At 47.4% G+C, this 15,244-nt stretch overlaps 2 protein-coding genes across 3 annotated transcripts in view; one reads left to right on the plus strand and one right to left on the minus strand.

The window, feature by feature from the left end:
- The window catches only part of SCFD2 (sec1 family domain containing 2), a 357,920-nt gene extending 355,818 nt beyond the window's left edge, over positions 1–2,102 (plus strand). The window contains exon 9 of one of the 2 annotated variants that reach the window (XM_031434663.2): positions 108–527. In XM_031434663.2, coding sequence (XP_031290523.1) covers positions 108–320 — 213 coding nt within the window. In that variant the 3' untranslated portion in view covers positions 321–527. Of the gene's footprint in view, positions 1–107; positions 528–558 lie in introns of those variants that run through there. The other variant, XM_010992837.3, reaches the window with a different exon arrangement.
- Positions 2,103–8,285: 6,183 nt separating this feature from the next.
- RASL11B (RAS like family 11 member B) lies at positions 8,286–12,807 on the minus strand. The gene is made up of 4 exons (XM_010992838.3): positions 12,500–12,807; positions 11,797–11,853; positions 10,568–10,644; positions 8,286–9,780 (listed from the first exon to the last, which is right to left on the minus strand). The coding sequence occupies exons 1-4, from the start codon at positions 12,639–12,641 to the stop codon at positions 9,310–9,312; spliced, it is 747 nt and encodes a 248-aa protein (XP_010991140.1). The 5' UTR covers positions 12,642–12,807; the 3' UTR covers positions 8,286–9,309.
- Positions 12,808–15,244: the final 2,437 nt, after the last annotated feature.

Here is a 15,244-nt window from a genome sequence, read left to right on the forward strand (position 1 = left end):
ACCCTTAGAAGGAACCAACCCTGCCAACACCTTGATCCTGGACTTCCGGCCTCCAGAACTAGGAGACCATAATTTTCTGTTATTTAAGCCACCAATTTTGTTTCTAGAAAATGAATTCAGTCACCATCATTATCACCTGCGACAGCATCCAGCTCTTGTGTGTGCCTTCTCACTTTCCCTGGAGGAGCAAAGGCTCTCTGGAAGAGGGAGAACTCTCTATATTGAGGGCAAATTACTGGATTGCAGAGCTACAGTCTGATCAAATTCGATGCAGCTGTAAGAAGGTGTCTCGCTTGCCCTTCTCAGCACCCGCTGGTTAAAGGTTCAGCAGGCACGGCCCAGACCTCCCATGAGCCATCCTTCCCAGCCTGTGCACCCTCCTTCCACCCGGGACACCAGCATCCCCGGGCATTCAAGCTGCCACCTTCTGCCTTTTTCTCCACAACACCCCATCCCATGGCTTCCCCCAAAGAAATATGTTGCATTTGATTTCTCATCGTCTAATAAACTGGAACTGACTTCCCTAATTGTCTGCGGTGTGTTTGCCCCTCCTGTTAGGTAATCGTGCTGTCCACGCGACTCCTGAAGCCACTTAACATCCCTGAGCTGTTATTTGCAACTGACCGGCTACATCCAGACCTTGGCTTCTGAGCATCTGCTAAGAAGATGAGACCTACCGGGCTGGAAATCCCAACACTGTTCTCTGTCACCATCCAAGATATGCCTCCAAAATCAGTGTCCCTGTTTCTAATCATGGATATGACTGAATTCTGCCCAGAAGGTCTTGATAACCACACAGTGAATTACTTAGCTGGAATTGCTGCAATTCTTAAAAAACAAAACAAAACCTTTTAGGGATGGGGGTATAGCTCAGCAGTAGAGCGTGTGCTTGGCTTGCACAAGGTCCTGGGTTCAATCCCCGGTGCCTCTATTAAGGAAGGGAAAACAAAAACCTTTTTCATTTTTCTAAAGATGTCAAACTGTCTCTCAGCTGGCCTAATTCATGATAATTCCCCTTTATCCTTAACTCTCTATCTGTGATCTTTCTGATTCCACCTGCAAGTTCATTCATTCTAAGTAAGTGCCTGTTGGTGAGTGTTGGTGGATGACAAACCTTTTGATCTGCAGTTGCTCAAGGAAGAGTTAGACATGTTTTAGAATCATGAGTGTGAGGAAAGGTTGGTTTTTAAGATTATATAGCTGAGGAGGGAACATTGCAAAGAGGATCGGAGGCTTTGTTTCTCTCTTGATCTGAGCCATTTCTGAAAAGGCGAGGGAGGGGTAGTGGCCAGGGCAGTGCTGATTGTCTGCCCGTTTTGTAAATCGCCTGCCAGTACAAAGGGCTGCATTGTTCCAGTTAGCTTACTGGGCAGGGCTGCCAGCCTGCTTGGAACAGTAGTGGGAGAGAGGTTGATTGGAGGGCTGTCTCTGCCTATTAAAGCTTTCCTCTCCTCCCCAAGGAAGGCTCCAATAAAAATATCTGGTCCAAGGAGTCTAAGTTGGAACCCCAACCTCTGTGACTTTTGTGATTTCACATTTCTACTGAAATATAAAGCTTTCTTTTCTGTGAGTCTAAGTCTCCCTTCTGGCCATAGCAGAAAAACCTAGACTCATAGAGTGAAATTATACAAGAACTCCAGCCAAAATTAACTGCTTGGAACTGCACATTAATAGGTATACAGTTGGTGGAAATTCCTAGCATCTCTCAAAGATGTTTGTAATAAAGAGATAAAGCTGTAAAACAGTGGCTAGTGCGGATTAAACAGGTGGAGGAAATAAAATGTAAACCAAAATCCTCTATGTCTCTGCTTTTAGTTCTCTGCAAAGCACTATCACCATATGAGAAAACCATGGAGCTGGAAATCACTTTGAGATGTAATCAGAGCAGGTTTCCTAGACCCTGGCTTCTTTATTTTGTCCAAGGATGTTTTCTACCTAACACCAGTTCTTTCTTGGTGCTGAAATACTGGCTGCTTCTCCTGTTCTGCTTATTTCCAAATTTGAACTTGAATGAGGAAGAAACGGCAATAGCAAAGGAAATGATAATTAAAGCAAAGATCACTGTTTTCTAAAATAATGAAGTAACCTTTTGTGTGTCTGTCTCCAATCTGCATTCATTCGTTTGTTCATTCATTCATGCATTCATTCCCACATATCCAGCAGCACGGACCAGGCCCCCTGCTAGTTTCCGGGACATCCTGGGGAAGAGCCAGGTGCATCCCTGACTCTCTGGTTTTACAGAATTAAGCACCTGGTGCTTCTCCTGATGCTCAGGCCCTCTGTGAGTATTTGCTCGAGGTTAAGTTTTAAACCATATGTCTATATGCAAAGGAAACTTTCTGGAAATAGAAAAAACCAAACTGCTCACACGTGGTTCCCTCTGGGAAGGAGTACATTATAGGAGGACTAACGAAAGGGGAAGTCTTGCTCTCAGTCTATTTGTGTCATTTGAGTTTTTTTTATAGTCAACATGTATTTGTATATTACTTCTGTGGCCTTCATGTATTTTTACAAGTTAATTTCCTCTTTAAAAAAAAAGACATCTCAAAGGCTTCTGATCTGAAATTATAAATGGAGGAAGTTTCTGGTTGTAAATGTTATCATGAAGCAGTTACTATGTCCCAAAAATACTCTCAATAATAGATTAAATATGGCCAAAGGCAGTCTCTGGTGGGGAAAACATCAGAAGTTTAGTTAATGATCTTCTTTTTCCATCTCTGTGGTCGCTGGCTGGAGGAACTGAGCTAGGCAGGCAGTCAGGAAGTGGAAGGCTTTGGAGGAAAGGTGGGCTGAAAGAAGTTTGTGTTGACCAGAGTCTGGTTTGATTGGAAAGTAGGAGGCCCAGGAAAGGGTGCTGCTCTTTGAGTTAAAAGCAGGAGCATCATGAGAACTTGGTATAAATCCTGCAAAGGCCCTTCACCGGATCAGGAAAAAGAGGGGACTCGGGAAGTAGCACATGGCCCCCGGCAGAGCTTCCTGAACCCTTTCTGGTGTTGCCTTCTTCTTGTGCTCACTTCCCCAGGGGAGAAGGAAGTGGGGGAGAAAGGGATCACGTGCTTGGCACCCTGCAAAGGAGCGCTGGTTAGAACAGAGCTCCAGAGTCGTCTCTGGGTGTAAGTCCCAGCTCTGCCGCTCCCAGCAGCGTGCACCTCTCCAAGCCTTGTTCCTCCATCTGTAAGGTCCAGATGGTAATGAATGGTCCCTGAGAAGGCTGCTGGAGAGGGAAGCCGTTCCTCGCACAGTGGCTAGCATGTGACCCCAAGGAGCGTAGGTGTTTACTGTAGAGGACACGAGGAAAGTCACCTCACAAAATGATATAGTCTCAACAGGAGAATAATGTTATATGAAGAAAAACTCTGGAGCCCTTCCTGGGGTCCACAAGGAGATGGGAAAATGGAGGAAGAATAACACCCTGGTCCCACATTCAGAATAATACAACCAGGAGCGGTGCCTGGAGCCCCATCGATGACTTGGGTTCCAATCCCAGCTCCTCCACAGAGTGGTTCACTTCTCCTGGTCTCAGTTGATTATAAAATTGGACAAGGCCGGGACGTACTGTGTCGGGTCATTGTGAGAATTTAAACACTTGATACCATGCTGTTTTGATTACTGGTATTAAGTCTTTTAATTCTCACAATGATCCGACACAGTATGTCCCATATTACTCAGCTATAAAAGATAATAAAGTAATGCCATTTGCAGCAACATGAATGGACCTGGAGATCGTCATTCTAAGTGAAGTAAGGCAAAAAGAGAAAGAAAAATACAATATGATATCATTTGTATGTGGAATTGAAAAAAAAGACAAACGAACTTATTTACAAAACAGAAACAGACTCACAGACATAGAAAACAAACATATGGTTACCAGTGGGGAAAGGAGGTGAGAAAGGATAAACTGGGAGTTTGAGATTTGCATATACTAATACATATAAAATAGATAAACAAGTTCATACTGTATAGCACAGGGAACAATATTCAATATCTTGTAGTAACTTATGGTGAAAAAGAATATGAAAATGAATATATGTATGTTCATGTATGACTGAAACATTATGCTGTACACCAGAAGTTGACACAACATTGTAAACTGACTGTACTTTAATAAATACATATATATTTTTTAAAAGACAATACATGTAAAGCACTTGTAACATGGCACGTGGCAAGCTGGCTAAGAAGTGTCACCATTACTGGTAGTTAATGTCGAATGATTGTCCATGCGGAGCCCACTCCCTGATAGAACTTTGTCCATCACTAGCGTTAGCCACAAAATAGTTACGTGGATTCTGAGACTGACCCCGACTTACCATTTCAGCCTCAGCCATGTGCCAGTTCTAAAGGGATTCTCCCCCTACCAGAGGCCAGCCACCTGCAGCCGACTTAAAAGGCCGAGCTGAGTGGTAAGTGCGGGTTTCTCCTCTCCCGGCCTGGGTCAGAGTGTTTACTGCTGAAACCCTGGCTGGCGGGAGCCAAAACCATCTTATACAAATGTAAGCCTCCTGCTAAGGATCTCACAGGCCACTCTTGATAAACACAATTGATGGAGGTGAAAAACTCCTTAGCAATTTACTTCCACCTTCGTAAAGCCTCCTTTTAGAGTCCGCTTCCCAGCAAACACAGCAGTCACTGAAAAGTGTGTGGAAGTGCACCGGGGGTCCTGGAGATCTGCGGCAGCCAAGGGGTGTCCCCTGAGGGAAGGCCGGGGCCTATGATATGGCTCTGTGTACCCCAGGGCCCCCTCCATTACAGTGTTATCCCAATAACCAGAAATTCCACCAAGCTCACCGCAGGACTACTATTATTTACTTAACCCCGGTTACCAGAAACAGAATCCCAACAGCAAATATTACAAATGTCACCTGCCATTGCTGCCCAAGAAACGTTAAGAGAAACTCCATCTCTATTTTCAAAGGGGTTTTAAAAGACAAAACCAGATGATGGAGGGTATTTGAGAAGGGAGAGTGGGGGATGGTTGCTGGGATCTTGCCACAATCAGTAATAACCCTGATCCTGTTCTCTTCTCATCAAATTAGGAGAGTAATGAGGACAGTAAGAACTTTCTGGAAGATTCTCTCTTTAGATTCTAAAGGGGGTGCAGAAAACTCTAGTTCTCCTGGGTTATTCATTGTAATAAATAAAGCTCTGTAATTCCTTCATGGCCTTTTCCAAGCGCCCTGTCTTGACTTACCGGCAGAGATTCGGCAGGGCAGCCCCATCCCCCACCGGTACAGACCTAGGACCAGGAGTTACCCAACTGCTCATTCCTAAGGGATTTGCCTACAAGTTTGTGCCTTTGTCCAGAAAACACATCTGCTTTCTCCCTCACACGGAGTGTAAAATGAAATGTCGAAATCCCATTTTTCACCAGAACAAGGGGCTCCCTATAGATAGGCCTGCAGCTCCTGGACCTGGGGCTGGAGGCGGGGCGGTGGTGGGGAGCTGATGGGGAGCCCGCGGCCAGGGGCTTTTAGCCATCGCTGCTCACAGCACAGCGCCAGGCTGGCTGCAGAGTGTGCGGATGGTTTTGATTTGCAGCAGGGAGGAAACTCGAAAGCCAGACATCACGACAGACAAGGATCCGGTGCTGAGGCAGACGGGCTGTGGGCTGTGCTGGGCCCCCGCCCCAGCCTGGACGTCTTTATTACTGAGCTGAGACTGGAGGCCAGGGAGCGGCCGGCTGATGGCAAGAGCAGATGTGGCCGTGGCAGCCAGGCAGGTCTGGGGCCAGGCCCAGGGCAGCAACAGAGAAATTGAGGAAAGCCTGACAGGGAGCACGGGCCAGGGCAGGGAGGGCCAGCATCTGCAAGACAGGGGATGTGGGGGCTTTGCTCAGAGGACTCAGAGCTGTGAAGGGTAGGCCAAAAGCCCAACGTCTGGACTGTGGCATCAGGCAGACCTAGGTGGAGTCTTGAATCTGCCACTTAGGAGCTGGACCAGTACTTTGTCCTTCTGAGCCTCCCTTCTCTGCATCTGTAGAAGGAACTAAAGATGGATTGTGGGTTTGGTGTGGAGAATGGAAGTTACTTCAAACACCCCCTATAGTGCCTGGCATGTAGGTTTTCAGTCAAAAGACAGTGATTGTTACTGCCTGTGTGAACTCTCTCTGAGCCTTAGTTTTCTCATCTTTAAACTGGAAGTGGTAGTATTACCTTCCTTTCTTCAAAAGATTAAAGGAGGTAAATTATAATCTATAATATAAATTAAATTATAATTGAACATTGTAAATGCTCAATAAATTCTGATTCCTTTATCTACTCCCCTGCCCTCCTCAACAAACATACACACACACACACACACACACACACACACACCCCTCCCTTCCCTTACCCAGGTGGCAAAGGAGGCGTTCCCTACCTAGGTGGGAGGGGACCATTTTTCAGGCCCTATGATTGTAGTTCAGAAATTTAAAAGAGAGGGATTAAGAGATGTAATGAAAGAGATGAACAAAATTCATGAAATTATGAAGCTAAATTCATGAGAAGAGAAGAAAACGTGGTGTATTCTAGAACTATAAATAGTCAAGTCAGCCTGGGACAGTGGACTGAACTGGGACTTGGGTGGTTTCCAGCTGGGAGTCTCTCTCTCTCCCAGAGTGGCCTCCAATAAAGCACTTTATCCCGGGGGGATGCCGGGAGCACTAGGGCTCTGAGACCATCCCAGCCCAGACTCCTAAGATGAAGTATGAGAGACCGTGGGGGAGTGGGGGGTGACTGAGAGGCACCAGGGGGTCAGTAAGGGCAGCTTGCAAGGGAGGAGGAGAGGCTTTGGTGGGGGTGGGGATTCTGCAGACTCCTGGTGCAGGTGGAAAGGGGAGGGAGGAAGCAGTGTGTCACTCAGAAATGGATGTCCTGTGCTGCTCATCACCTTTGCAAGATGAAGCCCCCAGAAAAGTTACCTTCTTTAATCCCAGAACATGAGCAGAAGACCATTGTTCAGTATCTCAAGATGAACCTCTCACTCACTGGACATTACTAATACAACCATGTAGCATGAATAAAAACCAACACAAGCAGAATCTAGTTGGAGATCCTTGTCACTGCCTTTGGAATGAAATGTTGTTAGCATCTCATGTTAGCACCATTCCCTCCCTGCCCCCAACACATAGCCCATTCTCAGAGGTTAGGTTAGGCTTGGAGGTAGAAAATTGCCCTCTGTGTAAGGAAGGTCTGGAACATCACCAGAAGGCCTGTCAAGAGCAAACAGGGCATTTACCCCGTGGGAAAACAGATTTGAAAGTCTGACACCGTCCCATAGTAGGCCCTCAATAACTATTCATTATGGCCGTTTCCTTTGGCTGCATGGCCCCACGTAGGCAGCAGTAGCCTATATATGAGCTATTATAAAGGACTAAGAACACCAAATATAGTCGGAAGCCATTGATTCATGCCCTTTGTGTGAACTTGAAGATATCTCTCAAAACCCAGAGCCTGTTTTTCTCATCTGTGAAATGGTGGTGTTACCTCCCCCACCATCCTCACTGGGTTGTCCTGAGGATGAAATGACGTCAGGTATGTGAAAGCACTATTCAAACAAATGTAAGGTGTGATTATTTGCCCATAAGGGTGGTGACTCACTTCGCCTGTATGAAGGGTCTCCCAGGCCCAAAGGAAGCAGACGAGAGGCCCAGGAGTCTTCACATTTACACTTGGGGCAGGAGCTTCATGGGAGGGGTTCCCAAACAGCCCCAGATCAACAGCTATGAGCTTCTACAAAAGGAGAACAAAGTACACTTTTTGAAAGCAGCATACCCAAAGATTTTTTGCCAAATAGAGCCCGTATCGAGAAGCAATCGTCTTGTGGAGAAACGTGGTCTTCAAACGGCTTCGCCAAGAGATCTCATATCAGCATAAAACAAAGAACCAGACATTTGTCTTAGGTTTACCTGGAGGATCATGAGGGAAATGAATAGATGTGTTAGTCTTTTTCCCCGCCCTTAACGGAGGCACTGGGGATTGAACCCAGGACCTTGTGCACTGAGCTACACTCCCCACCCAGATGAGCTACTTGTGACTATAAAGCAGCAGACAAATTGCAGCTTATAACACTCACAGGCTGGGACTTCTGACAAGTTATTTCACTTGTTTTCACGACTGTGTCCTCATCTGTAAAATGAGGATGATAATAGAAAGCACCTCACTGGTTTGTTGTGAGACTTAACAGCTAGTCCTAGGAAGGCATCATGCCTGACTTGACGTGCTCAAGAAATACAAGGTGCTGAGAAATACTGTGTCTGAAGGACAGAAGATGAATGTCTCAATCAGGACCAAGTCAGATGTCTGCTCTTTTCAAATGAGATTTATTGTACATAAAATAAATTAATTACAGTTAAAGCCAAAGCATGAGTGGCTTTTTAAAGTGCATCCGTGTAGGGGATTTGGCGGTTGCCCCCACATCTGTTCACTCGCTGTAAGATAGTGTTTCCGTCTGTAAGCTACAACTCGGCCAAGTGGAGAAACAACCCAATGTCATTGCTGGGAGCTATTTACACAAATCACACCAAAATCAATGGACACATTTTGTTTTTCTATACCTGATACAACAGTTAAAAGAAAACTATACAGTCTCACAATTACTCAAAGTCTGAGGCTGAAGAGTTTGAATTCTCAACCACTCAACACATCCCCCACTCCGAGACTCATCCCGGGACGAGAGGAAACGGCACCTTCCTGCAGGCCCATAAGCTTACACATGTCTGTATATATAACATTTGGCCCATAAACTCTACCCTTTTTAGGGGTTAGGGTAGTATCTTCCTCCTTATTCTTTAACAAAGAAATCTAGGTATCCTTCAGGTTAGAAAGGCATTCTGTAAGGAAAAGTATTCCAGACACACACATCATACTTGGATGAGAAAAGCAATTCTTCCACTTGAGAGAGGAAGGAAAAAAAAAGAAGAAAAAAAAAAAAAAAAAAGAAGAAAGCCTGTGAATGCTTAACTGTTCTTTCATTCCCATTGTAAATCACATCAATATATCTGGTGAATCTACAACTGACCATCATTTACAAGGTAGTTAACAAAATCTGAAGCCATCGTGCCCCCTCCCCACTGCAAAGGAAAGATGTGGAAGACATGTCACATATTCAGGGGCTGGCTCAGTGGGCTCGTTCAAGCCCTTCAATTCTGTCCCCCTGCTCAAGACAACGCTTCCTCTCCTGCAGCAGTTCCATTGGCCCTCCTGGCTCTCCTAGCTTCTCCGCTTCAGCCCTTTCTGGAACCATGAATAACTGCCAGCATCCAATGTTCCCGCTCTGGAAGAACCTCAGGCCTCTTCCTGGGAAAACCAAACCCCCTTAAGCGCCCCTGCCTCAGACGGAGGTGACGGTCCTGACTTTGGCAGAGAGGGCTTGCTTGAACCTCCTCTTGAGGTCCTGCATGTTGGGGGACTTGGGCCTGGGGATGAGGGAGGTCCGTCGCTTCTCCGGCGTGCTGCTGGGCTGCTGTTTGTGACTCACTTCTTTGCACAGGACGTGGAAAGCATTGTAGACGTCGTTGTCGTTCTCACTGACGGACACTTCATAGAAGGAGCAGCCCAGCATGCTGGCCAGCTGCAGTCCGAGCTGAGGGTCCACCTGCTTGATGTGCAGCAGGTCAGCTTTGTTGGCCACAACCACCACGGGGAGCCGGGTGCCCAGGTGCAGCTGCTGCACGTGCTGGTGGAGCTGGCTGGTGAGTTCATAGCTCTTGTAGTCGGTGATGGAGAAGACAATCACCACGGCGTCGGCCCAGCGGATGCACCTATTCAGCTGTTCGGTGCAGCTCAGGCCGTTCTCGTGGACCTGAAAGGGAGGGTTGATGCCAAGGTGAAGGGCGAGGGCTGGAGAGAGCCCTGGCCTGGCTGGAGAGAGAACTCAAAAGAGCCCTTAACAGGAACGCCAGGTTGCAGGCCATAAACAAGTTCTATCCCCCCACACTTCAGCTTTCTTGACAATATGTTGATCCAGCTGCACGGAGTTGGAATAAATAACAGAGCAGCTCACCACACTCAAGTGGAAAACTGACCTGCAGAGAACTCCATGCAGAGCGACTTTGTAGTTGCACAAAATGGGAAATTAACTGGCTAGACAGTAAGTCTGGGGAAGTAAAGATAGGAGCTGGAAGCATTTAAACCTGGATAACTGCCCAGTTCCAGAGGGAAACACACACACACTAGCATGGCTCTTTGTCTATAGAGTAACTTTCCACAATATAAAAGTGATTCCAAGTGTTTGGAGACTATACCTAGATGTTTGGTTTCAAATGCCAAAAGCACAAATGTAAAAACTGACCTTTTTAACCGTAGCAAGGGCATTTTGCCAATTCCAAGTGTGTCTGGTTTGGTCTCTCTGCTGTGTAGAATCCTCCTAAGAGAAGATTTCTGCCCCGTGGCCAAATCTCCCAAATTAAGCCAGGCTAAGACTGACCAACAGTCATATACGACTGAAGTGTCAAACAACAGATAAAAGCCTGGACTTGACTCCCCAAGTTTCTCTCCTCCTTCAGCATGAGGTACTTTGAAAACAACTGAACAATTCCACGACCAAGTAGACTCCCCTTGACCTAGACGCATGTCTCAGAGCTTCTCACCTGAATACCTGGAGTGTCTTGAACCTGAATAGCCAAGGTTTCACCCTCTATTTGGACTTGTCTTGTATAGAGATTACCTGTGAAGGCAAAAAAAAAAAAAAAAAAAATTATGTTCTTCCTTCTTGTTACTTTTAAAATATTGTGGGATTTTTTTTAACTTAGAAAATATAACCTGAACCAGTACACAAAATAAGCTATAGTTTATTCTATTTAATGGGCTTATTTCAGATTTTATTTTCAAACAAATGCAATTTTTACCCCATATTAGCAGATTAAATTAAAACTAGGATAAAACTTGTAAGTTTTTGGAAACTTAGCTGTCTAATTTTAAACCAAGCTTCCATGTTTAGAGAATTTCCTCGAAAAAATGTTCTTGTTCAGCATGTGTAGGGTTTCTGTTTTATTTTAGTACTTGTCGCTCTTTGGCATAAATTTCTATTTTAGCCATTAGATATAATGGCTTGGTGGGCAAATATTGTTAGTGATTGCAAGGCCAACATTGTCAGCTGGAATAAAAATGTGACATAACATAGCCAACTCTACATCAAAGCAAAACCTTATCTTGGGATGGTTTATATAGTGCATTTCAAATAATCCCCTGTAGGTACTTCATGTGGCCTAAGGAATTAAATAATTTGCTAACAGAACATAAGCAGAAAGCCCTTATGTCTTCCCAATGGATATTCTTAATCACAGGGATTGAAAAACAGTGGCCTCTCATTTATGCAGGAACTCTCCCCCTAAAATTTTACCATCTAGTTATTTTTCTTTGTTAAGAAAAGAGAATGTTAGGTTTACAACTCCTCTCCTTTGGCCTTTGCGTTAAAAGGTCATCTCTGAAAGGCAGCCAGCAGAGAGGGTGACTGGTGGGGGGGGAGGAGCCAGCCATCTTTTTTTTTTTTTATGACTTTTGCAGGAGTGTTTTGAAGGGAGAGGCTCTTGAGTACAAAGGGTGCTTCCAACCGGGGTCCCTATAGTTAAAACATACCAAGAGGAATACTTTCAGGCACTTGATAAAATGATGAATGGGCTTGGAATGGAATGAGGCCAGATGGCAGGTGGGGGGGGGGGGGTGCGGGGAGCACGGGAGAGGGCAAGCAAAGTTGGAAGTGGCAGGATCCTGGTGCTCAGACTGTCACTCTGAAGAACCTGCCTGGTAGACACTAAAAAAATGGGAACAGCAGTACTGGTGCAAGCTGACAGCATTTTCTTCAAATACATTTCCTCACCTGCATTCCTTTCGTAGTCACCGATGAATCGTTTGGTGAGGAACCGGACCACCAGAGCTGCAGGTCAGAAAAGAGAAAGGGAAGAGGGTTAACCTTGGCACAAGAAGCTAGATTGGTCTTCACCCCACCCCCAGCCTGAAAAATAACTCTCTCCTAGAAAGCCAGTCGGCCACCAAGTGAAATTCCTACCGTGCAGCTAGCTCCTTGACCCTTCTTCCAGACACAACGGAGAGGGGGCCAGAAGGCATCATGAATTATGGCTATGTCCAGCTGGAAGGGTCATTTGGCCCACCCCCATCCTTTGAGCCCGGCCGAGCCACACCTAACCCTTCCCGCAGACAAATGTCTTTCCTAACCTTAAAGATCTCCAGGGGGGGTTACGTTCACTAACTCCTCTTTCGGTGTGCTGCACTGTCAGAGGCTCAAGAACCCGAAAATTCGAATCTCAGTTGTGCGGATGGTGTAGAGGGTCGACTGGCCATTCAGGACCACAGTTTGTTTCCCTCATCTGATGAAGGAGAGGGTTGGAAACGATGACGGCTAGGGTCCCACCCGAGGGACAGCGGATCAATGGAAGAGGGTGGGCGGTCCAGTTGCAGCTCTCATTTCTCCCCCATGCCTCATTTAACCACAACTTCCAGAGGAGGCCGCCCAACTCTAGCCCCGGAGATAAGCAGGTTCTCGCCGGAGCTCAAGGACTTACCGGTCTTACCCACACCGCTGGCCCCCACCACGGCGATCTTGACCAGGCGACGGCCCGCCGCCCCCAGGCAGCAATCGGCGGCGGCTGCGCTGCCCGGGGCGGGGTACTCGGCGATGGTGCACATGTTCTGAATGAGGCGCATCGCCGCTTCGGCCGGGGCTGCACCGCGAGGGACGGGACCAGAGCGACGGGAGAGGCTTGCACTGCGCGGGAGAGGGCAGTTGGACCCGGCAGGGGGCTCCGCCGTTAAAAAAAAAAAAAAAATGCCCTGGAGCGCGCGCGGCGAGCAGCTCGTTAGGTCTCAGGCTCCCGGCTGGGACAGCACCGGGCTGCGCGCGCGCTGTTTTCTCTGGGGCTGGCCCCGCCCCATGCCTCCCGCGGCCAATCCTGGGGCGCCCGGCGCAAGGCCCCGCCCCCGGCGCCACCAGCGCGCGCCGCGCCACTGGGGTCGCCCGGAGCCAGCGCTGGGCCCCGTGAGGCGCGAGGATAATGGGGCAGCCGACCCAGGAGGTGGGCAACGTGTGGGCCGGAGGCGCGAGGATAATGGGGCAGCCGACCCAGGAGGTGGGCAACGTGTGGGCCGGAGCCGACCGCGCAGCCAATGGCGGGCGCCGGGGAGGGCAGCTGCTGCGCCGGCACGGGGCAGATGCTGTGGCTCCGGGGTTGTGGGCGCCTCGTGTTCCAGGAAACGGGGCGCGGTCCGGGAGCAGCCGTCAGGGAAGCCTGCCGGCCTTGTCCGCCTGCCTGCCCGGGAGGGCGCGGCCTCGGCCCCCCATTAGCATTCGCAGGCGTCTGCACCGGCCTGGATGCCCAGCCCGTCCGCCTACTCCCTGCAGCCTACTGACCTGTCAGCCCCGCCCTGCCCACCCTCAGGGAACCAAGCCCAGGAGGCCAGCGCCTCTAGGGTGTGAACGCTCAGGGTCGCCCGTCCGGGTGGCCGGCTCCTTAATTTGGGGCGTGATTGCACTGACTTGGTTGCATCCGGAGTGCCATCCCGGATCATAGATTTGGCCACAATGGCGATCAGTAACAAAGACCCCTACCCACTCCCCCGAAATGTGACTTTGACTTTGGGGGGGAAATAATGTCACCCCTTTTGCTCTAGCTCTTGTCAGCAGGGTGGCACTCACCGACACCCGCCCTCTGACAAGCTCACGTGAACAAGCAAACGGTCGGGTGTATGTACAGCACACCCAGAGGCAAATCAAGAAGTAATTATAGAACAAGCTTTCTAGCTCCTCACACACAGTCGCACTTCTTCCTCCAAGAGCTGCGAAAAGGAAAGAAACAGCCCAGCTGTCTCTGGATACTGACTGGATTGGGAGGCAGAAACTGGACCTTAGTCTGCACTTAGTCTCTAGTCAGGAGGAATGGCAAGATTAGTTAAGTGACTTGATGTCAATTTGTGCTCATAAAATCCCAAGCTCCAGCCCCTTACATTCTTGCCAAGGAAAGACATCTTCAATGGTAGGCTGAATTCTCCATCCAAGCAACATTCCATAAGCTGGAACTGACTGCAGAATGTCACCAGACACTCAGGCTGACCACCTCCCCATCCCCTCATCTCTCCGCCTCTCCCCCCACCCTTCTAACCTTGTGGGCCCCCAAATGTTCCAGAAGCTTTTATCCAAGAGGCATAAGACAACAAACACTGTGGTATTGGGTCCACACCCACATTAAAGGTTGAAACGTAAAAGGAAAGTAAACCAATTTCCTTATCTACACGTCAGGCATCTAGTTTGACTCCCCCTTCCAACCTTGACTTAACTGACCAGATATGTAACAGAATTTATGATTCTGACCCAGCTCAGATGCTGAGATGAACCCTCTGGCCGATCACAGTTTAGGTGTTTTCAAGAATTCAAGGGAGAAATAGAAGAGCAATCTCAAATTGCTTGGCAGCAAGTCTTCTAGGACGGACAATGTGATTAGCAAGACACACACCTTAACAAGAAACGTAATGAAAGGCTGACTTCTAGGGAGGTCACAAGAAGGAAAGAAATTCAGCCATTTGAGTCAGAAAGGAAAAGAGTACATCCAAAATGCACTCTGTTTTTCTGCATGGTTTAAATCAAACTTGAATTTTGCTGTTCTATAAAATCAAACTTAGTAAGACTATAATTACAGGTAACCATGTACTTTTAAACCCCTACCCCACCAAAAAAGCCTGTAATTCGACCATGCTTACATGGTAAAATTATTATGTAGTCTAAAGTTTTTGTTTAATTGCTTTTTACACACACAGACATGATAAAAGTTGTCAAGAGGAATTTTGCTTTGAATCATTTTAACTTCTTGATTTTCAGTACCATGAGCCAGAACCAAGCCTATGATTTTCCTGTCTGAAGCACAAAGGCTGAATTTGGTATTCTTATTTTAGGTCTAAATGATCTGGCTGTGCTTTAAGAACCAGAAATGAAAGAAAGAGGAGAAAAGCTCTTGAAATTCCAAACATCTAGCAAATAGGCCACCTCCACCGCACCCAGCCTCAGAGGATGATACTGAGAGTTACCCCTTCTTGGAAATTCATAGAATTAATAAAAAGGACGGGGAAGGGACAGGAGAATTGATAAACATTAAAGGCTTGTTTTATTCCAGGCTGTGGATTAGGGATTTAGCAAACAAAAATCTCCTTTACCTTCTTGACGGTCCTATGAGGCAGAAGTCATCATTACTTCCTGTTGCAGTTTTCCATTGCTACTTGGTAAACCACCCGAAACCTTCGTGGCTCACAGTTCTGTGGGC

Source organism: Camelus dromedarius, chromosome 1, assembly GCF_036321535.1.
Source record: "Camelus dromedarius isolate mCamDro1 chromosome 1, mCamDro1.pat, whole genome shotgun sequence".
NCBI classification, from domain to species: domain Eukaryota; kingdom Metazoa; phylum Chordata; class Mammalia; order Artiodactyla; family Camelidae; genus Camelus; species Camelus dromedarius.